At 54.2% G+C, this 26,840-nt stretch overlaps 1 protein-coding gene across 1 annotated transcript; it reads left to right on the forward strand.

The window, feature by feature from the left end:
* The first annotated feature begins 1,474 nt into the window (after positions 1–1,474).
* Positions 1,475–26,840, forward strand: LOC116938030 (uncharacterized). The gene is made up of 10 exons (XM_076064332.1): positions 1,475–2,628; positions 5,309–5,415; positions 6,585–6,889; positions 9,198–9,332; positions 10,531–10,669; positions 14,239–14,831; positions 20,012–20,076; positions 21,573–21,708; positions 24,725–24,947; positions 26,227–26,840. The coding sequence occupies exons 1-10, from the start codon at positions 2,062–2,064 to the stop codon at positions 26,273–26,275; spliced, it is 2,319 nt and encodes a 772-aa protein (XP_075920447.1). The 5' UTR covers positions 1,475–2,061; the 3' UTR covers positions 26,276–26,840.

Consider the following 26,840-nt stretch of genomic DNA (forward strand, 5'->3'; position numbering starts at 1 on the left):
GTCTATGAAGGCTCCCGGCACTGTGGCTACACAGAGGGGGTGGCCACCAGCACCACCACGCCCGGCCGCCTTTGTCTCCCCCAGCCCCAGCGATGGTCACTGCACTACACCGCTACAGGTTACTACTCACTTGAGGCTGAGTCGACCTAGGGGAGGCCCAGGTACCGGTTCAGATAATCGCTGTCACTGAGTGGTGGTGGCGGTGGTGGCCGTGAGCGGGAATCGAACTCGGGTCGCCAGGTTCGTAGCGCAGCGTAGCGCTAACCACTACACTCACCGCTCCCTAACAACAACAACCGCCATTCGCCACTAAGTGGTGCTGACGTCACCACGACGCTTGTGCCAGGCTATGTGCACCCTGAGGCCACGTGAAGTGTCGAACGCCCGCTGGCAGGAGGTCACGGGGCAGACCCAGGTGCCACGGGTCGACTGACTGAGATGACTGGCTGATGCACCACCTGTGCGCCCTACTGTGCCAACCTGCTGTGCTTTAGCCACTTGGCGCTCCGCTCGTTGTTGTGAGCGTCGCTCCTCCGTCCTCCGTTGTTGTTGGAGGGCGACTGCCTCCAACTGCCCAGTAGCATCCTTCACGAGCCTCCTCCACAGAGGCCGATCTTGACACCGCTGGTACCAGTCATCGGCAAGTCCACTCAGCTCCACGTCCTCCTGTACCACATCACTCCATCTCTTCTCTAGCCTGTGCCGCGCCCGCTTAGCCCCCTCAATCCTGCCAAACAAAAGCTGTTTCGGCATGCGGTGGCTGGGCATGCGGGCTACATGACCCAGCCATCGCAGCCTTGCCTGCCGAAGGAGCTCACCGATGGGACCCTGCCCAGATCTTTCAAGGATTTGTGAGCTCCTCACACAATCCAGTCTGGTTAAACCCAGGATGGATCGTAGGCAGGCCAATCTAAATGTTTCTAACCGGCGAAGATGTTCCATTAGGGGGGTCCATGTTTCGCAAGCGTAGAGAAGGGAGGGAATGACCGTGGCCGAGAAGACCTGAAGCTTAGTGCGGAGCGACAGACCAGGTAGCTTCCACAAAGCGTTACGCAACCGATGAAAAGATATTGCCGCTCGACTGATTGGGAGTGAGACCTCTGCTGTTAAACTGGAGCCACCGCTCCCCACACACACACAGACACACATTACTCGGTGACGTGACGTCATCGCGCACACTCGGTGACGTCACATCATCGCGCACACTCGGTGGCGTGACGTTGCTCGCGAAAACTTGGTGACGTGACGTTGTCGCGCAAACGAGACAGCGTGACGTCAGCACACATGGCTCCTCTCTCTGCCACCCCCCCGCCATCCCACCGGTCACACACACGCTCGGTGACGTCACCACACACACCCGTGTACATGACGTCATTAGACAACCCCCCCGTATACGTGACGTCATCACGCATGCTCCCCTTCCACCCGCCCCTAGCCAACATGGCCGCCGGTTCACACACACTCGGTCACGTCATAACACACTTGGTGGGTGACATGACGTCATCACACCGGGCGGTACCGCCCCCTCCACGTGCTTGACCGGACGCCCTCTGAACCGCTCTGGCGGGCACCCCCACGGCACCACGTGGGGTGGCAGCAACATCATCATCAGCAGCATCATCAGCAGCAGCAGAGTCATCATCAGCAGCAGCAGAGTCATCATCAGCAGCAGCAGAGTCATCAGCATCAGCAGCAGAGTCATCATCATCAGCAGCAGCAGCAGCACGTGGGGTGGCAGCAGCAGCAGCAGCATCTTAGGTTACCGCATTGTACCTCCGGGGTTACTGGACACAGACACACAGAGACACACACAGAGAGAGACACACACACAGACACACACACAGACACACACACACAGACACAGACACACACAGATAGACACACACAGACACACAGAGAGAGACACAGACACACACAGACACACACAGATAGACACACACAGAGACACACAGAGAGACACACAGACACATACACAGACACACACAGACACACACAGAGACACACACAGACACAGACACACAGAGACACACACACATACACACACAGAGACACACAGACACGATGTCTATGTGTAGGTTGCTATCCGGTCGCTATGCTGTGGCAATCATCCACAGAACTGCAACAGCTACTCACCCTATAGCAGCAGCTACTCACCCTATAGCAGCAGGTACTCACCCTATAGCAGCAGCTACTCACCCTATAGCAGCAGCTACTCACCCTATAGCAGCAGCTACTCACCCTATAGCTGCAGCTACTCACCCTATAGCTGCAGCTACTCACCCTATAGCTGCAGCTACTCACCCTATAGCTGCAGCTACTCACCCTATAGCAGCAGCTTCTCACCCTATAGCAGCAGCTACTCACCCTATAGCTGCATCTACTCACCCTATAGCAGCAGCTACTCACCCTATAGCAGCAGCTACTCACCCTATAGCTGCAGCTACTCCTACAGCTCCTATTCCTACTAATCCTATAGCAGCTCGTCCTATAGCTGCTAATCCTATGAGAATTGCTGCTGCTGCTGCTATTATAGCTGCTACACATCACTCATCATCAGCAGCAGCATCATCAGTTGTGATTAGGAGTCATCATCTCAGAGTCCACACCAGCTGCAGGACATTCTGCTCGGTAAGTGTGTGTATGTGTCTGTGTGTGTGTGTCTGTGTGTCTGTGTGTGTGTCTGTGTGTGTGTATGTGTCTGTCTGTGTGTGTGTCTGTGTGGTGAGGTGGGGCCTTACCATCAGCCCCACCAAAACTAAGCACCTGCCTGGGTATTTTGTACCATCGGACACTCCACCCCCACAACTCCCAATCGGTGATGGGGCAGTTGTGGAGAGAGTGGAGAGTTTCCCATACCTGGGCAGTGTGCTTATGACCGGCTCCAGTTTAATAGCAGAGGTCTCACTCCGAATCAGTCGAGCGGCAATATCTTTTCATCGGTTGCGTAACACCGTGTGGAAGCTACCTGGTCTGTCACTCCGCACTAAGCTTCAGGTCTTCTCGGCCACGGTCATTCCCTCCCTTCTCTACGCTTGCGAAACGTGGACCCCCCTAATGGAACATCTTCGCCGGTTAGAAACATTTAGGCTGGCCTGCCTACGCTCCATCCTGGGTTTAACCAGGCTGGATGGTGTGAGGAGCTCACAAATCCTTGAAAGATCTGGGCACGGTCCCATCGGTGAGCTCCTCCGGCAAGCAAGGCTGCGATGGCTGGGTCATGTAGCCCGCATGCCCAGCCACCGCATGCCGAAACATCTTTTGTTCGGCCGGATCGAGGGGGCTAAACGGGCGCGGCACGGGCTAGAGAAGAGATGGAGTGATGTGGTACAGGAGGACGTGGAGCTGAGTGGACTTGCCGATGACTGGTACCAGCGGTGTCAAGATCGGCCTCTGTGGAGGAGGCTCGTGAAGGACGCTACTGGGCAGTTGGAGGCAGTCGCCCTCAAACAACAACGGAGGGCGGAGGAGCGACGCTCACAACAACAAGCCGAGTGCCGGGTGGCTAAAGCACAGCAGGTTGGCACAGGAGGGGGCACAGGTGGTGCATCAGCCAGCCATCTCAGTCATCTCAGTCAGTCGACCCGTGGCACCTGGTCTGCCCCGTGACCTCCTGCCAGTGGGCGTTCGACACTCTACGTGGCCTCAAGGTACACATAGCTTGGCACAAGGTCGTGGTGACGTCACCGCCACTTAGTGGCGAATGGCGGTTGTTGTTGTTGTCTGTGTATGTATGTGTGTGTGTCTGTGTGTGTGTCTGTGTGTGTCTGTGTATCTGCTACAGCAGAGATGTAGGGAATTCCAGCAAGACCTACATCTCTGCTTTATTGACCTGGTCAAGGCCTATGATACCATCAGTAGGCCTGGGCTCTGGGTTGTTCTTCGTGCTTTTGGAGTCCCTGACCCTCTGCTCACGATCATTAAGGACCCTCATGATGGTGAGCGGGCCCGGGTAAAACTACGTGGCCGGGAGTCAGAGCCATTCCCTGTACACCTTGGGGTGCGACAGGGATGTCCTCTGGCTCCCACATTACTTAATATCTATTTTGACCACATAGTTCGTGAAGCCTTCAATAGCTGTACCAGGGGAATCTCCATTTGGTACAGATATAATGGGAGGCTGATCGATGCCCGGGTGCGGTCAAGGGATGGCTCCCTATTGCTCAACCACGTTATGTATGCCGATGATTTGGTAATAGCTGCTCATTCAGAGGAGGAGTTGGAGACGCTGCTGCTGAGACTGGAGCGTGCCACTAAGAGATGGGGCCTTACCATCAACCCCACCAAAACTAAGCACCTGCCTGGGTATTTTGTACCATCGGACACTCCACCGCTACAACTCCCAATCGGTGAGGGGGCAGTTGTGGAGAGAGTGGAGAGTTTCCCATACCTGGGCAGTATGCTTATGACCGGCTCCAGTTTAACAGCAGAGGTCTCACTCCGAATCAGTCGAGCGGCATTATCTTTTCATCGGTTGCGTAACGCTGTGTGGAAGCTACCTGGTCTGTCGCTCCGCACTGAGCTTCAGGTCTTCTCGGCCACGGTCATTCCCTCCCTTCTCTACGCTTGCGAAACGTGGACCCCCTAATGGAACATCTTCTTAGGCTGGCCTGCCTACGCTCCATCCTGGGTTTAACCAGACTGGATTGTGTGAGGAGCTCACAAATCCTTGAAAGATCTGGGCACGGTCCCATCGGTGAGCTCCTCCGGCAGGCAAGGCTGCGTTGGCTGGGTCATGCAGCCCGCATGCCCAGCCACCGCATGCCGAAACAGCTTTTGTTCAGCCGGATTGAGGGGGCTAAACGGGCGCGGCACGGGCTAGAGAAGAGATGGAGTGATGTGGTACAGGAGAACGTTGAGCTGAGTGGACTTGCCGATGACTGGTACCAGCGGTGTCAAGATCGGCCTCTGTGGAGGAGGCTCGTGAAAGGAAGCTACTGGGCAGTTGGAGGTAGTCGCCCTCCAACAACAACGGAGGGCGGAGGAGCGACGCTCAGAACAACGAGCGGAGCGCCGGGTGGCTAAAGCACAGCAGGTTGGCACAGTAGGGGGCACAGGTGGTGCATCAGCCAGTCATCTCAGTCAGTCGACCCGTGGCACCTGGGTCTGCCCCGTGACCTCCTGCCAGCGGGCATTCGACACTTCACGTGGCCTCAGGGTGCACATAGCCTGGCACAAGCATCGTGGTGACGTCACCGCCACTTAGTGGCGAATGGCGGTTGTTGTTGTTGTATGTGTGTGTCTGTGTGTGTGTCTGTGTGTGTGATGATGATGATGAAGGTGGTGGTGCTGATGATGATGATGTGTGTAGGGTTCCTCCTCCTCTGCTGCTGATGATGATGATGATGGAGGTGGAGGAGGAGGTTATCCACCGCTTCCCGAGTACCCCCTCAGAGACACCGACAAGCAGAGGGCAGAGTATGATACCAGCATCATCATCAGCAGCATCATCAGCAGCAGCATCATCATCAGCAGTAGCAGCATCACCATCATCAGCAGCATCATCAGCATCATCATCAGCAGCATCATCATCAGCAGCATCATCAGCATCATCATCATCGGCATCATCATCATCAGAATCATTATCATCAGCAGCATCATTATCAGCAGCATCATCAGCAGTAGCAGCATCACCATCATCAGCAGCATCATCATCAGCATCATCAGCAGCATCATCAGCAGCATCATCATCAGCAGCATCATCAGCATCATCATCATCGGCATCATCAGAATCATTATCATCATCAGCATCATCATAATCAGCATCAACACCATCATCATCAACATCAGCACCATCATCATCAACATCATCATAATCAGCATCAGCACCATTATCATCAACATCATCAGCAGCAGCACCATCATCAGCATCATCAGCAGTATCATCATCAGCATCATAATCAGTATCAGCAGTATCATCAGCATCATCATAATCAGTATCAGCAGTATCATCATCATCAGCATCATCATAATCAGTATCAGCAGTATCATCAGCATCATCATAATCAGTATCATCAGCAGTATCATTATCAGCATCATCATAATCAGTATCATCCGCAGCCTCCCCTACCTCCTCTCCTCATCTCCCCATCTCTCTCCCCCACACCACCACCCCACCACCAACACCTCCACCACCACCCCCACCACCGCCACCATCACACCTCCACCAACCCCACCACCAACACCTCCACCACCACCTCCACCACCACCTCCACCAACACCACCACCACCTCCACCACCACCACCTCCACCACTACCACCACCACCTCCACCGCCACCACCGCCACCACCACCACCTCCACCACCTCCACCACCACCACCATTACTCCCACCACCACCTCCACCACCACCACCACCACCCCCAGCACCACCACCACCTCCACCACCACCACCTCCACCACCACCACCCCCACCACCAACACCTCCACCACCACCACCAACACCTCCACCACCACCACCTCCACCACCACCACCTCCACCACCACCACCACCCCCACCACCACCACCCCCACCACCACCACCCCCACCACCACCACCACCGCCACCTCACCCTCTCTCCCCTCTCCTCCCCACCATCTCCCCCACAGCACCACCACCACCACCTCCGCGTCTCCACCACCACCACCACCACCACCCCCGTCACCACCACCACCGGTGGCGGTGCTACTGCTGTCCGGGCTGCCGTACGCCAGCTCAGCCAGCGGACCGCGCGTAGCGGCCTTTCTGGGGCCCGGTGTGACGCTCCGTCTCCTGGTGCCGACCTTCCTCCCCTCGGGCCTGCCCCGAGGGGAGAGCTTCGTGGTGGTCGGCGGGGGCCCGGAGGGCGCGGAGGAGGAGCTGAGCAAGGCGCTGGCACGGAACGGCGACCGCATGGGCGGGAGATACGTGACGGGTGAGGGGCAGGGAGGGGATGGCGGGTCGGCCGCTCGCTCGCTCGCTCACTCAGTCATTCAGTCATTCAGTCACTCACTCAGTCACTCACTCACTCAGTCACTCACTCAGTCACTCACTCAGTCAGTCACTCACACACTCACTCAGTCACTCACTCAGTCAGTCATTCAGTCACTCACTCAGTCACTCACTCAGTCAGTCACTCAGTCACTCACTCAGTCACTCAGTCACTCACTCAGTCACTCACTCACTCAGTCACTCAGTCACACACTCACTCAGTCACTCACTCAGTCAGTCACTTAGTCACTCACTCAGTCAGTCACTCAGTCACTCACTCAGTCAGTCACTCAGTCACTCACTCAGTCACTCACTCAGTCACTCACTCAGTCACACACTCAGTCACTCACTCAGTCACTCACTCAGTCACTCACTCACTCAGTCACTCACTCAGTCAGTCACTTAGTCACTCACTCAGTCAGTCACTCAGTCACTCACTCAGTCACTCAGTCACTCACTCAGTCACTCAGTCACTCACTCAGTCAGTCACTCAGTCACTCAGTCACTCAGTCACTCACTCACTCAGTCACTCAGTCACTCAGTCACTCACTCAGTCACTCACTCAGTCACTCACTCAGTCACTCGCTCGCTCACTCAGTCACTCACTCAGTCACTCAGTCACTCACTCAGTCACTCACTCACTCACTCAGTCACTCACTCGCTCACTCAGTCACTCACTCACTCACTCAGTCACTCACTCACTCAGTCACTCACTCAGTCACTCACTCACTCAGTCACTCACTCAGTCACTCAGTCACTCACTCACTCACTCAGTCACTCAGTCACTCACTCAGTCACTCAGTCACTCACTCAGTCACTCACTCAGTCAGTCAGTCACTCACTCAGTCACTCACTCAGTCACTCACTCAGTCACTTACTCAGTCACTCACTCAGTCACTCACTCACTCAGTCACTCACTCACTCACTCAGTCACTCACTCACTCACTCAGTCACTCACTCAGTCACACACTCACTCACTCAGTCACTCACTCAGTCACTCACTCAGTCACTCAGTCACTCACTCAGTCACTCACTCACTCACTCAGTCACTCACTCAGTCACTCACTCACTCAGTCACTCACTCAGTCACTCACCACCCAGTCACTCACTCAGTCACTCACTCACTCACTCAGTCACTCACCACCCAGTCACTCACTCACTCAGTCACTCACTCAGTCACTCACTCAGTCATTCACTCACTCAGTCTCTCACTCAGTCACTCACTCACACACTCACTCACTCAGTCACTCACTCACTCAGTCACTCACCCACCCACTCACCCACTCACTCACTTGCTCACTCACTCACACACTCACTCACTCAGTCACTCACTCACTCAGTCACTCACTCAGTCTCTCACTCAGTCACTTACTCAGTCTCTCACTCACCACTCTCTCACTCACTCACCACTCACTCAGTCACTCACTCACACATTCACTCAGTCTCTCACTCAGTCACTCACTCACACACTCACTCACTCAGTCACTCACCCACTCACTCACACACTCACTCACTTGCTCACTCACTCACACACTCACTCACTCAGTCACTCACTCACTCAGTCTCTCACTCAGTCACTTACTCAGTCTCTCACTCACCACTCTCTCACTCACTCACCACTCACTCAGTCACTCACTCACACATTCACTCAGTCTCTCACTCAGTCACTCACTCACACACTCACTCACTCAGTCACTCACCCACTCACTCACTTGCTCACTCACTTGCTCACTCACTCACACACTCACTCACTCAGTCACTCACTCACTCAGTCACTCACTCAGTCTCTCACTCACCACTCACTCACTCACTCCCTCCCCACTCTCTCCCCACTCTCCCCACCCACTCTCTCCCCACCCACTCTCTCCCCACCCACTCTCTCCCCACCCACTCTCTCCCCACTCTCCCCACTCTCCCCCCATTCTCCCCCCACTCTCTCCCCACTCTCTCCCCACTCTCTCCCCACTCTCCCCACCCTCTCCCCACTCTCCCCCCACTCTCTCTTCACCCACTCTCCCCCCACTCTCTCCCCACTTTCTCCCCACCCACTCTCTCCCCACCCACTCTCCCCACCCACTCTCTCCCCACTCTCCCCACTCTCTCCCCACCCACTCTCTCCCCACCCACTCTCTCCCCACTCTCTCCCCACTCTCTCCCCACCCACTCTCTCCCCACTCTCCCCCCACTCTCTCCCCACTCTCTCCCCACCCACGCTCCCCACTCTCTACCCACTCTCCCCACTCTCTCCCCAGTCACTCAGTCCTCGCTGTCTCAGCTGGAGCTCGCCCAGGAGACTTGGAGAGTCTCTCTCGCCCGGGAGCGCTGCGTCCGGCTGCGGGGACTCCTCTACGAAGCCTCAGTCCACGACGTTCAACTCTTCTTTCCTGGTGAGTGAGAGAGTGGGTGGGTGGGTGGGTGGTGAGTGGGTGGGTGAGTGAATGGGTGAGTGAGTTGGTGGGTGAGTGAGTGAGAGAGTAGGTGGGTGAGTGGGTGAGTAGGTGAGTGGGTGGGTGGGTGAGTGAGTGAGTTGGTGGGTGAGTGAGTGAGAGAGTAGGTGCGTGAGTGGGTGAGTAGGTGAGTGAGTGAGTGGGTGAGTGAGTGAATGAGTGAGTGAGAGAGTGAGTGAGTGGGTGAGTGAGTGGGTAAATGTATGAGTGAGTGTATGAGTGAGTGAGTGGGTGAGTGAGTGAGTGGGTGAGTGGGTGGGTGAGTGGGTGAGTGAGTGGGTGAGTGAGTGAGTGAGTGTATGAGTGAGTGGGTGAGTGAGTGAGTGAGTGTATGAGTGAGTGAGTGAGTGTGTGAGTGAGTGTATGAGTGAGTCAGTGTGTGAGTGAGTGAGTGTATGAGTGAGTGAGTGTGTTTCTGTGTCTCTGTGTCTCTCTGTGTAGACATCCCCGTAGAGACACAGTCGGTGACTCTGTGTGTGGACGAGTGAGTGAGAGTGTGAGTGAGTGAGTGAGTGTGTGAGTGAGTGAGTGTATGAGTGAGTGAGTGAGTGAATGAGTGAGTGAGAGAGTGAGTGAGTGGGTGAGTGAGTGGGTAAATGTATGAGTGAGTGTATGAGTGAGTGAGTGGTGAGTGAGTGGGTGAGTGAGTGAGTGAGTGGGTGGGTGAGTGGGTGAGTGGGTGGGTGAGTGGGTGAGTGAGTGGGTGAGTGAGTGAGTGAGTGTATGAGTGAGTGGGTGAGTGAGTGAGTGAGTGTATGAGTGAGTGAGTGAGTGTGTGAGTGAGTGAGTGTGTGAGTGAGTGTATGAGTGAGTCAGTGTGTGAGTGAGTGAGTGTATGAGTGAGTGAGTGAGTGTGTTTCTGTGTCTCTGTGTCTCTCTGTGTAGACATCCCCGTAGAGACACAGTCGGTGACTCTGTGTGTGGACGAGTGAGTGAGAGTGTGAGTGAGTGAGTGTGTGAGTGAGTGAGTGTATGAGTGAGTGAGTGAGTGTGTGAGCGAGTGAGTGAGTGTATGAGTGAGTGAGTGTATGAGTGAGTGAGTGTTTGAGTGAGTGAGTGTATGAGTGAGTGTATGAGTGAGTGTATGAGTGAGTGTGTCTCTCTCCCCGTGTCTCTGTGTCTCTGTGTCTGTGTGTAGACATCCCCGTAGAGACAGAGTCGGTGACTCTGTGTGTGGACGAGTTTGGGAGAGGCTCCGGCTTGGGCTTCGTGGTCTTTGACAGCCCAGAGACCGCTGAGAGAGCCACGCGGAGACACGGAGAGATGATGGGGCACAGGTGAGTGGGGGGCACAGGTAGTGGGGGGCTACAGGTGAGTGTGGGGGGCACAGGTAGTGGGGGGCACAGGTAGTGGGGGGCTACAGGTGAGTGTGGGGGGCACAGGTGAGTGTGGGGGGCACAGGTAGTGGGGGGCACAGGTGAGTGTGGGGGGCACAGGTGAGTTGGGGGCACAGGTGAGTGGAGGGCACAGGTAGTGGGGGGCACAGGTAGTGGGGGGCACAGGTAGTGGGGGGCACAGTTGAGTGTGGGGGGCACAGGTAGTGGGGGGCTACAGGTGAGTGGGGGGCACAGGTGAGTGGGGGGCTACAGGAGAGAGAGTGGGGGGCTACAGGTGAGTGGGGGGCTACAGGAGAGAGAATGGGGGGCTACAGGTAGTGGGGGGCTACAGGTGAGAGAGTGGGGGGTTACAGGTAGTGGGGGGCTACAGGAGAGAGAGTGGGGGGCTACAGGTAGTGGGGGGCTACAGGTGAGAGAGTGGGGGGCTACAGGTGAGAGAGAGTGGGGGGCACAGGAGAGTGGGGGGCTACAGGTGAGTGGGGGGCACAGGTGAGTGGGGGGCTACAGGAGAGAGAGTGGGGGGCTACAGGTGAGTGGGGGGCTACAGGAGAGAGAATGGGGGGCTACAGGTAGTGGGGGGCTACAGGTGAGAGAGTGGGGGGCTACAGGTAGTGGGTGGCTACAGGAGAGAGAGTGGGGGGCTACAGGTGAGAGAGTGGGGGGCTACAGGTGGGTGGGGGGCTACAGGTGAGAGAGTGGGGGGCTACAGGTAGTGGGGGGCTACAGGAGAGAGAGTGGGGGGCTACAGGTAGTGGGTGGCTACAGGAGAGAGAGTGGGGGGCTACAGGTGAGAGAGTGGGAGGCTACAGGTGGGTGGGGGGCTACAGGTGAGAGAGTGGGGGGCTACAGGAGAGAGAGTGGGGGGGCTACAGTTAGTGGGGGGCACAGGAGAGAGAGTGGGGGGCTACAGGTGAGAGAGTGGGGGGCTACAGGTATTGGGGGGCTACAGGTGAGAGAGTGGGGGGCTACAGGTAGTGGGGGGCTACAGGTGAGAGAGTGGGGGGCTACAGGTAGTGGGGGGCTACAGGTGAGAGAGTGGGGGGCTACAGGTAGTGGGGGGCTACAGGTGAGAGAGTGGGGGGCTACAGGTGAGAGAGAGTGGGGGGCACAGGAGAGTGGGGGGCTACAGGTGAGTGAGTGGGGGCTACAGGTGAGAGAGTGGGGGGGGGGGAGGGGATACAAAGGTGGATGTGAAGAAGTTGTTGTTGACGATGTCGTTGATGTTGTTGACGATGTTGTTGATGTTGTTGACGATGTTGTTGTTGTTGACGATGTTGTTGTTGTTGACGTTGTTGTTGATGTTGTTGTTGATGTTGTTGTTGTTGACGTTGTTGATGTTGATGTTGTTGTTGTTGTTGTTGACGTTGTTGTTGATGTTGTTGTTGATGTTGTTGTTGACGATGTTGTTGACGATGTTGTTGTTGACGTTGTTGTTGATGTTGACGTTGTTGATGTTGTTGTTGTTGACGTTGTTGACGTTGTTGTTGATGTTGTTGTTGTTGTTGACGTTGTTGATGTTGTTGACGATGTTGTTGATGTTAATGTTCTTGACGATGTTGTTGTTGTTGACGTTGTTGTTGATGTTGATGTTGTTGATGTTGTTGATGTTGTTGACGTTGTTGATGTTGTTGATGTTGTTGTTGTTGACGATGTTGTTGATGTTGTTGACGATGTTGTTGATGTTGTTGATGTTGTTGACGTTGTTGTTGATGTTGTTGATGTTGTTGATGTTGTTGACGTTGTTGATGTTGTTGTTGTTGACGATGTTGTTGATGTTGTTGACGATGTTGATGTTGTTGACGTTGATGTTGTTGACGTTGATGTTGTTGACGATGTTGTTGATGTTGTTGTTGATGTTGTTGTTGACGTTGTTGATGTTGTTGACGATGTTGTTGATGTTGATGTTGTTGTTGACGTTGTTGATGTTGTTGACGATGTTGTTGTTGACGATGTTGTTGTTGTTGACGTTGTTGATGTTGACGTTGTTGATGTTGTTGATGTTGTTGTTGTTGTTGACGTTGACGTTGTTGATGTTGTTGTTGACGATGTTGTTGACGATGTTGTTGTTGACGTTGTTGTTGATGTTGACGTTGTTGATGTTGTTGTTGTTGACGTTGTTGTTGACGTTGTTGTTGATGTTGTTGATGTTGTTGTTGTTGATGTTGTTGATGTTGTTGACGATGTTGTTGATGTTAATGTTCTTGACGATGTTGTTGTTGTTGACGTTGTTGTTGATGTTGTTGATGTTGTTGATGTTGTTGACGTTGTTGATGTTGTTGTTGTTGACGATGTTGTTGATGTTGTTGATGATGTTGATGTTGTTGACGTTGTTGTTGATGTTGTTGACGATGTTGTTGATGTTGTTGTTGATGTTGTTGACGTTGTTGATGTTGTTGTTGACGATGTTGTTGATGTTGTTGTTGACGTTGTTGATGTTGTTGACGATGTTGTTGTTGACGATGTTGTTGTTGTTGACGTTGTTGATGTTGACGTTGTTGATGTTGTTGTTGACGTTGTTGTTGATGTTGTTGTTGATGTTGTTGTTGACGATGTTGTTGACGATGTTGTTGTTGATGTTGTTGTTGACGATGTTGTTGACGATGTTGTTGTTGACGTTGTTGTTGATGTTGACGTTGTTGATGTTGTTGTTGTTGACGTTGTTGTTGACGTTGTTGTTGATGTTGTTGATGTTGTTGTTGTTGACGTTGTTGATGTTGTTGATGTTGTTGACGATGTTGTTGTTGACGTTGTTGATGTTGTTGATGTTGTTGACGATGTTGTTGATGTTAATGTTCTTGACGATGTTGTTGTTGTTGACGTTGTTGTTGATGTTGATGTTGTTGATGTTGTTGACGTTGTTGATGTTGACGATGTTGTTGATGTTGATGTTGTTGACGATGTTGATGTTGTTGACGTTGTTGTTGATGTTGTTGACGATGTTGTTGTTGATGTTGTTGTTGACGTTGTTGATGTTGTTGACGATGTTGTTGATGTTGTTGTTGACGTTGTTGATGTTGTTGACGATGTTGTTGATGTTGATGTTGTTGTTGACGTTGTTGATGTTGTTGTTGACGATGTTGTTGATGTTGATGTTGTTGACGATGTTGTTGTTGTTGACGTTGTTGATGTTGTTGCTGACGATGTTGTTGATGTTGATGTTGTTGACGATGTTGATGTTGTTGACGTTGTTGTTGATGTTGTTGTTGATGTTGTTGTTGACGTTGTTGATGTTGTTGTTGACGATGTTGTTGATGTTGTTGTTGACGATGTTGTTGATGTTGATGTTGTTGACGATGTTGTTGTTGACGTTGACGTTGTTGATGTTGTTGACGATGTTGATGATGACGATGTTGACGATGTTGTTGTTGTTGACGATGTTGTTGTTGTTGACGATGTTGTTGTTGTTGACGTTGTTGATTTTGACGATGTTCACATTGTTGTTGTTGACGATGTTGATGTTGTTGACGATGTTGTTGACGTTGTTGTTGACGTTGTTGTTGTTGTTGCAGGATGGTGGAGGTCTATCGCTGCCGCAGTGAGGACATCGTCACCGTCATCCCCTCCAAGGCTCTCCGGCAGAAGTCCGCAAATCCCGGAGCCAGAATCCCCAATGCCGCTTCGGGATTCCGGAATCCCCGAACCGGAGATTGGAACTCCGGCCCGGATTTTGGATACTCCAACCCGAACTTTCAAAACCCGGCCACGGGATTACAAAACTCCCCACCTAGATTTCACAATCCCAATCCTGGATTCCAGAACCCGGATCCCAATCCTGGATTCCAGAATCCCAGTCCTGGATTCCAGAATCCGAATCCAGGTTTCCAGAATCCGCATCTTGGTTTCCGGAATCCCAATTCGGGATTCCAGAATCACAATGCTGGATTCCAGAATCCCAATCCGGGATTCCAAAATCCAAATCCGGGATTCCAGAAGCAGAATAAACAATTTCCGGACTCGGGCTCCGGATCCCGGTTTGTGGATCCCGCTCCGGGCTTTGGGAGGGCTCCCCGCTCTCGTCGGGCGTCGGGGCCCTGGGGGGGTGGCGGCGGAGTGTGGCGAGACGGAGTTTACCAAAACCTGGAGCGGAGCCATGGAGAGCAGAGTGAGGATCTGGATTGTGTCTGTGTGTGTAGTGCGTAGTGTTGTGTGCAGTGTGGTGTGTAGTGTGGTGTGTAGTGTAGTGTGGTGTGTAGTGTGTGTAGTGTAGTGTCTGTAGTGCGTAGTGTAGTGTGTGTAGTGTGGTGTGTAGTGTAGTGTGGTGTGTAGTGTGGTGTGTAGTGTAGTGTGGTGTCTGTAGTGCGTAGTGTAGTGTATTGTGTGTAGTGTGTGTAGTGTAGTGGAGAATGTAGTGTAGTGTAGTGTGTAGTGTGTGTAGTGTAGTGTCTAGTTAGTGTAGTGTAGTGTGTGTAGTGTGTGTAGTGTAGTGTGTGTAGTGTAGTGTCTAGTTAGTGTGTGTAGTGTAGTGTGTGTAGTGCGTAGTGTAGTGTGTGTAGTGTAGTGTGTGTATTGTAGTGTAGTGTGTGTATTGTAGTGTGTGTAGTGTAGTGTGTGTAGTGTAGCGTCTAGTTAGTGTGTGTAGTGTAGTGTGTAGCGCGTAGTGTAGTGTGTGTTGTGCTAATATGTGGGTCTGTATGGATGTCTCTGGGTCTCTGTGGGTCTGTATGGGTCTGGGTGTCTCTATAGGACTATATCAATCTCTGTAGGAGTCTCTGTGGGTCTCTATGGGTCTATGGGTCTGTCCCGTGATCTCCTCATGCACCTGGCCTGGCACAGCAGCAGTTAACCCATGGCACCTGCTGGGTCTGTCCTGTGACCTCCTCGTGCACCTAGCCTGGCACAGCAGCAGCAGTCAACCCATGGCACCTGCTGGGTCTGTCCCGTGACCTCCTCATGCACCTAGCCTGGCACAGGCATTGTGGTGACGTCACCGTAAATCGGTGGCGAGTGGCGGTTGTTATTGTTGTTGTGTATGTGTGTATGTGTGTATCTTTGTGTGTATGTATGTGTATGTGTGTGTATCTGTGTATGTATGTGTGTTTATGTATGTGTGTGTGTATGTATGTGTGTGTGTATCTGTGTGTGTGTATATGTGTGTGTATGTGTGTATCTGTGTGTGTATGTGTGTGTCTTTCTCTGCGTGTGTCTATCTGTGTGTCTATCTGTGTGCATCTATCTTCATGCCTATCTCTCCGTGTCTGTCTATCTGCGTCTGTCTCTTAGTGTGTCTCTGTCTGCGTGTGTCTCTGTCTAGGAGACTGAATCTTTACCCTCGGGGCTCCTCCAGAAACAACATTAAACCACTACGTGTGGCCACGTGGAATGTTCGAACGCTCACTGCGGAGGAGAGGCTCCCACTCCTCTGTCGGGAGCTGGACCGGTACCGCCTGGATCTCTGTGGCATTCAGGAGGTCCGGTGGACCGGCTCTGGCTCCTGCCACCATGAGGGGTGGACAGTCCTCTACTCGGGGCAGCAGACTGCCAAACAACAGGGTGTGGGTCTTCTTTTGAACAAAAGAATGAAGGGGGCGTGGGAGCGTGGCGCTGAGGTGTGGGATGCTGTAAGCCCCAGACTACTTTGGGCTCGCCTTCCCATCAACCAGAGGCGAGGAGTGGTGGTCGTGGTTACTTATGCCCCCACCGAAGACGAACATCTGTGGAGGGATGCAGGCAAGGCCGATGAGTCAGATGCCTTCTATGACCTCCTGTCACAGGTGCTGGCTAAAGTGGCCCCTCGGGATAGAGTCATCTTGTTGGGTGACTTCAATGCCCGAGTTGGTCATGATACTGGCACCTGGTCGGGAGTTATTGGAAGGCATGGTCCAGATCAGCTCAAAACAATGGCAGGAGGCTACTAGATTTTTGTGCAGCTCATGGGCTTGTAATTACCAACACACTGTTCCTGCATCGGCGCATCCACACAAACATCATGGATGCATGCCGGGTCCAAGCAAGAACATTTGCTGGACTACATAGTGACGGACCAGCGGATGGGAGCCCATGTCCTTGACACCAGGACCTACCGTGGAGCTGATCTGCCCTCTGACCATCGACTTGTCATCTGTAAGATGCGCCTGCCATTCTTCCACTCCGGTGGTGGGTGTACACCCAGGATCCCATTCCAACCTAAAGTGGCCTGGTCTAAGTTATCTGATAAAAGTTGCAAGCGAGAATTTCATCATCGCTTGCAGCTTGGGTTGGCATCGTCCCCCACTCCTGATGTAAAGGGGAAATGGGCGAGGTTTAGGACTGTGACTCATGCAGCTGCAATGGCTGCTTTGGGTACGCGGTCCAGACCTCCCCAGAGACCCTGGCTGACAGAAGAAGTGTTCAGGATAGTTGAGAAAAAGCGACAGGCCCACTGTCATCGGCTACAGAATCCCACGTCAGAGAATGAGGAGGCTTACCGCAGCCTTCGCTCGGAGGTTCGGAGAGCCGTGAGGCGCTGCAAGGATGGGTGGTGGTCGTGGGTTGCTGAGGAGATGGAGTCTGCCTCAGTGGCCCGCGATCACAAATCTCCATTTGACTCCATCAAAAAAGTAACCTGCAGCGCCACACCTATTACCATAATTAGAGGAAAAAACGGTGATCCAATCTCCGACCCCCAGGAACAGGTTTGCAGATTTGCTGAGCATTTCTGTGAGGTTCTGGGGGAGGGGAAATCCCTCAGCCAGGAAGACATTGTGGCACAAAGTGGGGATGACCCTGCTGAGGCTGCGGTGCCTCAAATATTGGATGAAGTCACCCCCTGTGAGTGGCTGGCTGAGGTGCCAGCTGCTGATGAAGTATTGAAGGCGATCCAGAGTCTGAGACCAGGAAAGGCAGCGGGGCAGAGATGATCTCCTAAGCAAAATGCTGAGGGAGGGTGGCGTTTGTGCACAGACTGCCCTATATGACATCATAACAACAGTCTGGACCACTGGACGGGTTCCGCAGGATTGGAAGGATGCCCTGGTGGTTCCCCTCTTTAAGAAGGGGGACCGCACAGACTGTAACAACTACAGGGGCATCTCACTCCTCAGTGTGCCAGGAAAGGTCCTGGCAAGGATTATTCAACATCGCCTTGTCGGGCACCATGCTGAGGAGAGGCTTGCGGAGCCCCAATGCGGTTTCAGGAAAGGGCGGTCCTGCACAGATGCCATATTTTCTGTCCGTCTGCTACAGCAGAGGTTTAGGGGATTCCAGCAAGACCTGCATCTCTGCTTTATTGACCTGGTCAAGGCCTATGATACCATCAGTAGGCCTGGGCTCTGGGTTGTTCTTCGTGCTTTTGGAGTCCTTGACCCTCTGCGCACGATCATTAAGGACCTTCATGATGGTGAGCGGGCCCGGGTAAAACTACGAGGCCGGGAGTCAGAGCCATTCCTTGTACACCTTGGGGTGCGACAGGGATGTCCTCTGGCTCCCACATTATTTAACATCTATTTCGACCACGTAGTTTGTGAAGCCTTCAATAGCTGTACGGGGGGAATCTCCATCTGGTACAGATACAGTGGGAGATTTATCGATGCCCGGGTGCGGTCAAGGGATGACTCCCTATTGCTCAACCACGTTACGTATGCCGATGATCTGGCAATTGCTGCTCACTCAGAGGAGGAGTTGAAGGCAGTGCTGCTGAACCTGGAGCTTGCCACTAAGAGGTTGGGATCTTTATTCTTTGTGTTTTTTTTCGGTAAAGTCACGTAGAGATAATAAAATAACATAATAGTGTACGACGTTTCGATTGCAACACAAGCAATCATCATCAGGTACAGAAGAGCTAAATTTACGAGAGAGAGGAGACACATAACCGCAGATATATATACAGACAGATACAACAGGGGATACAGAGAGAGAGAAACGTGGGAGCACACTAAATCAAACAGGTTTTAGCAAGATTTGGAAACCATATTTCACACTTAACTTACAATCTAGCAATCTTTGAAATAACGTAATCAACCTGACCTTGCGTTAATTGTGTTTTGACCGACCGTCTGTGTTGCGTTATATAGTTTCCAAATCTTGCTAAAACCTGTTTGATTTAGTGTGCTCCCACGTTTCTCTCTCTCTTTATCCCCTGTTGTATCTGTGTCTGTATATATATATCTGCGGTTATGTGTCTCCTCTCTCTCGTAAATTTAGCTCTTCTGTACCTGATGATGATTGCTTGTGTTGCAATCGAAACGTCGTACACTATTATGTTATTTTATTATTTCTACGTGACTTTACCGAAAAAAATAACAAACAAAGAATAATTCCTGCAGTCGCAAAAGCTCCAAATTCAGGTGGGGCCTTACCATGAGCCCCACCAAAACGAAGCACCTGCCTGGGTATTTTGTACCATCGGACACTCCACCCCCACAACTCCCAATCGGTGATGGGGCAGTTGTGGAGAGAGTGGAGAGTTTCCCATACCTGGGCAGTGTGCTTCTGACCGGCTCCAGTTTAACAGCAGAGGTCTCACTCCGAATCAGTCGAGCGGCAATATCTTTTCATCGGTTGCGTAACGCTGTGTGGAAGCTACCTGGTCTGTCGCTCCGCACTAAGCTTCAGGTCTTCTCGGCCACGGTCATTCCCTCCCTTCTCTACGCTTGCGAAACGTGGACCCCCCCTAATGGAACATTTTCGCCGGTTAGAAACATTTAGGCTGGCCTGCCTACGATCCATCCTGGGTTTAACCAGACTGGATTGTGTGAGGAGCTCACAAATCCTTGAAAGATCTGGGCAAGGTCCCATCGGTGAGCTCCTCCGGTGGGCAAGGCTGCGATGGCTGGGTCATGTAGCCCGCATGCCCAGCCACCGCATGCCGAAACAGCTTTTGTTCGGCCGGATCGAGGGTGCTAAGCGGGCGCAGCACGGGCTAGAGAAGAGATGGAGTGATGTGGTACAGGAGGACGTGGAGCTGAGTGGACTTGCCGAAGACTGGTACCAGCGGTGTCAAGATCGGCCTCTGTGGAGGAGGCTCGTGAAGGACGCTAGTGGGCAGTTGGAGGCAGTCGCCCTCCCAACAACAACAGAGGGCGGAGGAGCGACGCTCACAACAACGAGCGGAGCACCGGGTGGCTAAAGCACAGCAGGTTGGCACAGTAGGGGGCACAGGTGGTGCATCAGCCAGTCATCTCAGTCAGTCGACCCATGGCACCTGGGTCTGCCCCGTGACCTCCTGCCAGCGGGCGTTCGACACTTCATGTGGCCTCAGGGTGCACATACCCTGGCACAAGCATCGTGGTGACGTCACTGCCACTTAGTGGCGAATGGTGGTTGTTGTTGTTGAGTGTGTATCTGTGTGTGTCTGTGTGTGTCCAGGCTCCGGGTTCTGTGTTCACATGCGAGGATTGCCTTTTGAAGCCACGGAGCAAGACATCCGGGAGGTCAGAGAGACATGGAGAGAGACACGGAGACACAGAGAGACAGAGACACGGAGAGACACACAGAGAGACATGGAGAGAGACACGGAGACACAGAGAGACAGAGACACGGAGAGACACACAGAAACACGGAGAGAGACAGAGACATAGAGACACAGAGAGACACGGAGAGAGATACTGAGACACAGAGAGACACGGAGAGAGACAGAGAGAGAGAGAGACATAAAGACAGAGACACGGAGAGAGATGATGAGACACAGAGAGACAGAGACTCGGAGAGAGACAGAGAGAGACACACAGAGAGACACGGAGACACAGAGAGACAGAGACACGGAGAGAGCGAGAGAGAGACATAGAGACACAGAGACACGGAGAGAGATGCTGAGACAGAGAGACAGAGTCTCTCTCTCCCCGTGTCTCTCTCCCCGTGTCTCTCCCCGTGTCTCTCTCTCCCCGCGTCTCTCTCTCCGTGTCTCTCTCTCCCCGTGTCTCTCTCTCCCCGTGTCTCTCTCTCCCCGTGTCTCTCTCTCCCCGTGTCTCTCTCTCCCCGTGTTTCTCTCTCTCCCCGTGTCTCTCTCCCCGTGTCTCTCTCTCCCCGTGTCTCTCTCTCCCCGTGTCTCTCTCTCCCCGTGTCTCTCTCTCCCCGCGTCTCTCTCTCTCCGTGTCTCTCTCCCCGTGTCTCTCTCTCCCCGTGTCTCTCTCTCCCCGTGTCTCTCTCTCCATGTGTCTCTCTCCCCGTGTCTCTCTCTCCCCGTCTCTCTCTCTCTCCACGTGTCTCTCTCCCCCCGTGTCTCTCTCTCTCCACGTGTCTCTCTCTCCGTGTCTCTCTCCCCGTGTCTCTCTCCCCGTGTCTCTATCCCCGTGTCTCTCTCCCCATGTCTCTCTCCCCGTGTCTCTCTCCCCGTGTCTCTCTCCCTCCGTGTGTCTCTCTCCCCGTGTCTCTATCCCCGTGTCTCTCACCCCGTGTCTCTCTCTCCCCGTGTGTCTCTCTCCCCGTGTCTCTATCCCCGTGTCTCTCTCTCCCCGTGTCTCTCTCTCCCCGTGTCTCTCTCTCTCACCGTGTCTCTCTCTCTCACCGTGTCTCTCTCTCTCACCGTGTCTCTCTCTCTCACCGTGTCTCTCTCTATCCCCGTGTCTCTCTCTCCCCCTGTCTCTCTCTCCACGTGTCTCTCTCTCCTCGTGTCTCTCTCTCCCCGTGTCTCTCTCTCCCCGTGTCTCTGCCTGTGTCTCTCTCTCCCCGTGTCTCTCTCCCCGTGTCTCTCTCCCCGTGTGTCTCTATCCCCGTGTCTCTCACCCCGTGTCTCTCTCTCCCCGTGTCTCTCTCTCCCCGTGTCTCTCTCTCCCCGTGTCTCTCTCTCCCCGTGTCTCTCTCCCCGCGTCTCTCTCCTCGTGTGTCTCTCTCCCCGTGTCTCTATCCCCGTGTCTCTCACCCCGTGTCTCTCTCTCCCCATGTCTCTCTCTCCCCGTCTCTCTCTCTCCCCGTGTCTCTGCCTGTGTAGTTCTTCTCCCCGCTTGTCCCAGTGCGTGTGTCTGTGTCCGTGTCTCGCTCCGGCCGTCCGACCGGCGAGGCGGACGTGGAGTTCAGCACCAGCGGAGACGCCGTCACAGCCATGGAGCGAGACCACAAACACATGGGTGCTGAACACGCAGAGACACGCACAGACACACAGAGACACGCACAGAGACACACACAGAGACACACACAGACACACACAGATACACACACAGAGACACACAGAGACACACACAGAGACACAGAAACACACGCAGAGACACAGAGACACGCACAGCGACACACAGAGACACACAGAGACACACGCAGAGACACACAGAGACACACAGAGACACGCACAGAGGCACACGCAGAGACACACACAGAGACACACAGAGATACACAGAGACACACGCAGAGACACACACAGACACGCAGAGAGACACGCAGAGACACTCACAGACACAGAGAGACACGCACAGAGACACACACAGAGACACACGCAGAGACACACAGAGAGACACGCACAGGGACATGCACAGACACACACAGAGAGACACGCACAGAGACACACGCAGAGACACACGCAGAGACACACGCAGACGCAGAGGCACACGCAGAGACACACAGAGATACACACAGAGACACACACAGACAGACACAGACACAGAGACACAGACATGGAGACACACAGAGACACGGAGGCAAAGAGACACACACGGATACACACGGAGATCACAAACACACACGCAGAGACACACAGCCACACACAGAGACATAGTCAGTAGATACTACTGTAGAGGCAGCAGATACTATATGTGTATTTATCTATCTATCTCTCCGTGTGTCTGTATATCTGTGTGTGTATCTATATCACAAATCCCTATTTAACTCCATGAAAAAGGTAACCTGCAGCACCACACCTATTACCATCATTAGGGGAAAGAACGGTGATCTAATCTCCGACCCCCAGGAATAGGTTTGCAAATTTGGTGAGCATTTCTGTGCGGTCCTGGGCGAGGGGGAATCCCTCAGCCTTGAAAACATCGTGGCACAAAGTGGGGATGACCCTGCCGAGGCTGCGGTGCCTCAAATATTGGAGGAGGAAGTCACCCCCTGTGAGTGGCTGGCTGAAGTGCCATCTGTTGAGGAAGTACTGAGGGCGATCCAGAGTCTGAGACCAGGAAAGGCACCGGGCAGAGATGATCTCCCAAGCGAAATGCTGAGGGAGGGTGGCGTTTGTGCACAGACTGCCCTATATGACATCATAACAACGGTCTGGACCACTGGACGGGTTCCGCAGGATTGGAATGATGCCCTGGTGGTCCCCCTCTTTAAGAAGGGGGACCGCACAGACTGTAACAACTACAGGGGCATCTCACTCCTCAGTGTGCCGGAAAAGGTCCTGGCAAGGATTATTCAACATCGCCTTGCCAGGCACGCTGAGGAGAGGCTTGCAGAGCCCCAATGCGGTTTCAGGAAAGGGCGGTCCTTCACAGATGCCATATTTTCTGTCCGTCTGCTACAGCAGAGGTGTAGGGAATTCCAACAGGACCTACATCTCTGCTTCATTGACCTAGTCAAGGCCTATGATACCATCAGTAGGCCTGGGCTATGGGTTGTTCTTCGTGCTTTCGGAGTCCCTGACCCTCTGCTCACGATCATTAAGGACCTTCATGATGGTGAGAGGCCCGGGTAAAACTACGTGGCCCGGAGTCAGAGCCATTCCCTGTTCACCTTGGGGTGCGACAGGGATGTCCTCTGGCTCCCACATTTAACATCTATTTTGACCACGTAGTTCGTGAAGCCTTCAATAGCTGTACCGGGGGAATCTCCATATGGTACAGATATAATGGGAGGCTGATCGATGCCCGGGTGCGGTCAAGGGATGGCTCCCTATTGCTCAACCACGTTATGTATGCTGATGATTTGGTAATAGCTGCTCAGTCAGAGGAGGAGTTGGAGACGCTGCTGCTGAGACTGGAGCGTGCCACTAAGAGGTGGGGCCTTACCATCAGCCCCACCAAAACTAAGCACCTGCCTGGGTATTTTGTACCATCAGACACTCCACCCCCACAACTCCCAATCGGTGATGGGGCAGTTGTGGAAATAGTGGAGAGTTTCCCATACCTGGGCAGTGTGCTTATCGCCGGCTCCAGTTTAACAGCAGAGGTCTCACTCCGAATCAGTCGAGCGGCAATATATTTTCATCGGTTGCGTAACGCTGTGTGGAAGCTACCTGGTCTGTTGCTCCGCACCAAGCTTCAGGTCTTCTCGGCCACAGTCATTCCCTCCCTTCTCTACGCTTGCGAAACGTGGACCCCCCTAATGGAGCATCTTCGCCGGTTAGAAACATTTAGGCTGGCCTGCCTACGATCCATCCTGGGTGTAACCAGACTGGATTGTGTGAGGAGCTCACAAATCCTTGAAAGATCTGGGCAAAGTCCCATCGGTGAGCTCCTCCGGCAGGCAAGGCTGCGATGGCTGGGTCATGTAGCCCGCATGCCCAGCCACCGCATGCCGAAACAGCTTTTGTTCGGCCGGATTGAGGGGGCAAAGCGGGCGCGGCACGGGCTAGAGAAGAGATGGAGTGATGTGGTACAGGAGGACGTGGAGCTGAGTGGACTTGCCGATGACTGGTACCAGCGGTGTCAAGATCGGCCTCTGTGGAGGAGGCTCGTGAAGGATGCTACTGGGCAGTTGGAGGTAGTCGCCCTCCAACAACAACGGAGGGCGGAGGAGCGACGCTCACAACAACGAGCGGAGTGCCGGGTGGCCAAAGCACAGCAGGTTGGCACAGTAGGGGGCACAGGTGGTGCATCAGCCAGTCATCTCAGTCAGTCGACCCGTGGCACCTGGGTCTGCCCCATGACCTCATGCCAGCGGGCGTTCGACACTTCACGTGGCCTCAGGGTGCACATAGCCTGGCACAAGCGTCGTGGTGACGTCACCGCCACTTAGTGGCGAATGGCGGTTGTTGTTGTGTGTGTGTATATATCTACGTGTGTGTCTGTGTGTGTGCCTGTGTTTGTGTGTATCTGTGTGTGTGTATATATATCTATGTGTGTGTCTGTGTGTGTATATCTGTGTGTGTATCTGTGTGTGTGTATATATATCTACGTGTGTGTCTGTGTGTGTGTATCTGTGTGTGTGTTGCAGGCCGTCGCTACATCGAACTCTTTCTCAACGCTCCGCTGAGCCCGCCCACTGAGAAGCCCCCATCGCCCATCACCACCTCCACCACCTCCACCCCAGAGTTGGCTGGTCCTGGGTTCAACTCCCAGACCGAATCTACGCTCAGTGAGGAGGAGGAGGATGAGACAGATGAGGATGAAACAGATGAGGATGAGGAGGTTGTTGTGAAAGATGTCCACAAACAGCCGTAAGTACAGCAACATCATCATTAGCATAATTATCATCAACAGCATCATCAGTAGCATCATCAGCAGTATCATCAGAATCATTATCAGCAGCAGCATCACCATCATCGCCATGGTAACGGGCTGTACAGTATGCGGTGTAAAATTTAATCAAGAATTTTGAGTCACGGAGCCAGAAATCAAACTGCTTGAGGCCTGGGGCCTGGAGCCTTGGGGCCTTGGGGCCTAGGGCCCTGGGGCCTGGGGGCCTGGGGCCTTGAGGCCTTGGGGGCCCTGGGGCCTTGAGGCCTGGGGGCCTTGGGGCCTTGAGGCCTTGGGCTCTGGGGCCTTGAGGCCTGGGGCCTTGAGGCCTTGGGGCCTGGGGCCTTGAGGCCTTTGGCCCTGGGGCCTTGAGGCCTTGGGGCCTTGAGGACTTGGGGCCTTGAGGACTTGGGGCCTTGGGGCCTAGGGCCCTGGGGCCTTGGGCCCTGGGCCCTGGGGCCTTGAGGCCTTGGGGCCTGGGGTCTTGGGGCCTGAGGCCTGGGGCCTTGAGGCCTTGGGACCTGGGGCCTTGAGGCCTTGGGGCCTGGGGCCTTGGGGCCCTGGGGCCTTGAGGACTTGGGGCCTTGGGGCCTTGGGGCCTAGGGCCCTGGGGCCTGGGGCCCTGGGGCCTGGGGCCTGGGGGCCTGGGGGCCTTGAGGCCTTGGGGCCTGGGGGCCTGGGGGCTTGGGGCCTGGGGGCTTGGGGCCTGGTGCTTGGGGCCTGGGGGCCTTGGGGCCTAGGGCCCTGGGGCCTTGGGCCCTGGGCCCTGGGGCTTTGAGGCCTTGGGGCCTGGGGTCTTGGGGCCTGAGGCCTGGGGCCTTGGGGCCTGGGGCCTGGGGCCTTGAGGCCTTGGGGCCTGGGGCCTTGGGGCCCTGGGGCCTTGAGGACTTGGGGCCTTGGGGCCTTGGGGCCTAGGGCCCTGGGGCCTGGGGCCCTGGGGCCTGGGGCCTGGGGGCCTGGGGGCCTTGAGGCCTTGGGGCCTGGGGGCCTGGGGGCTTGGGGCCTGGGGGCTTGGGGCCTGGTGCTTGGGGCCTGGGGGCCTTGGGGCCTGGGGGTCCTGGCGCCTTGAGGCCTTGGTTCCTGGGGCCTGGGGCCTGGAGCCTTGAGACCTTGGGGCCTAGGGCCCTGGGGCCTTGGGGCCTTGGTCCCTGGGGCCTGGGGGTCTGGGGGCCTGGGGCCTTGGCCTGGGCCCTGAGGCCTGGAGCAGGCCACATGTGAATAATTAAATAATGAATTTGCTGATTTCCCTCCCTCGTGCAGGAAGGAGGTGGGAGACAGCGCCGCACAGCATTGTGGGAAGCCAGAGTGAGGGGGAGTGATCGCCATGGAGATGAGGGGGGGAGTGTGGAGGGGTCACCATGGAGATGATGGGGGCAGTCGCCATGGAGATGATGGGGTGGATGCCATGGAGATGAGGTGTTTTCACCATGGAGATGATGGGGTCGTTCACCATGGAGATGATGAGGGCAGTCGCCATGGAGATGATGGGGTGGTTGCCATGGAGACGAGAGGGGTGGTCGCCATGGAGATGATGGTGGCGGTCGCCATGGAGATGATGGGGACGGTCACCATGGAGATGAGAGGGGTGGTCGCCATGGAGATGATGAGGGCGGTCGCCATGGAGATGATGGGGGCAGTTGCCATGGAGATGAGAGGAGTGGTCGCCATGGAGATGATGGTGGCGGACGCCATGGAGATGATGGGGACGGTCACCATGGAGATGAGAGGGGTGGTCGCCATGGAGATGATGAGGGCGGTCGCCATGGAGATGATGGGGGCAGTTGCCATGGAGATGATGGGAAGGTATACAGGCGACTCTTGTTCAACCATTGCAAATGTTTAACCCAATAAATTTATTCTGATTTCTTATACAA

This window comes from Petromyzon marinus, unplaced genomic scaffold (genome assembly GCF_048934315.1).
Source record: "Petromyzon marinus isolate PM22_M1 ecotype Great Lakes invasive population unplaced genomic scaffold, UKy_Petmar_22M1.pri1.0 PM_Scaffold_385, whole genome shotgun sequence".
Classification (NCBI taxonomy): Eukaryota; Metazoa; Chordata; class Hyperoartia; order Petromyzontiformes; family Petromyzontidae; genus Petromyzon; species Petromyzon marinus.

Bases quoted from the DNA above. Each gene is read 5' to 3' on its own strand.
- LOC116938030 (XM_076064332.1), top strand. From the start codon at position 2,062: ATGTCTATGTGTAGGTTGCTATCCGGTCGCTATGCTGTGGCAATCATC. The intron at 20,077-21,572 runs GTCAGAGAGACA...CTGCCTGTGTAG, and splicing joins CGGAGCAAGACATCCGGGAG to TTCTTCTCCCCGCTTGTCCC. The intron at 24,948-26,226 runs GTAAGTACAGCA...TCCCTCGTGCAG, and splicing joins AAAGATGTCCACAAACAGCC to GAAGGAGGTGGGAGACAGCG.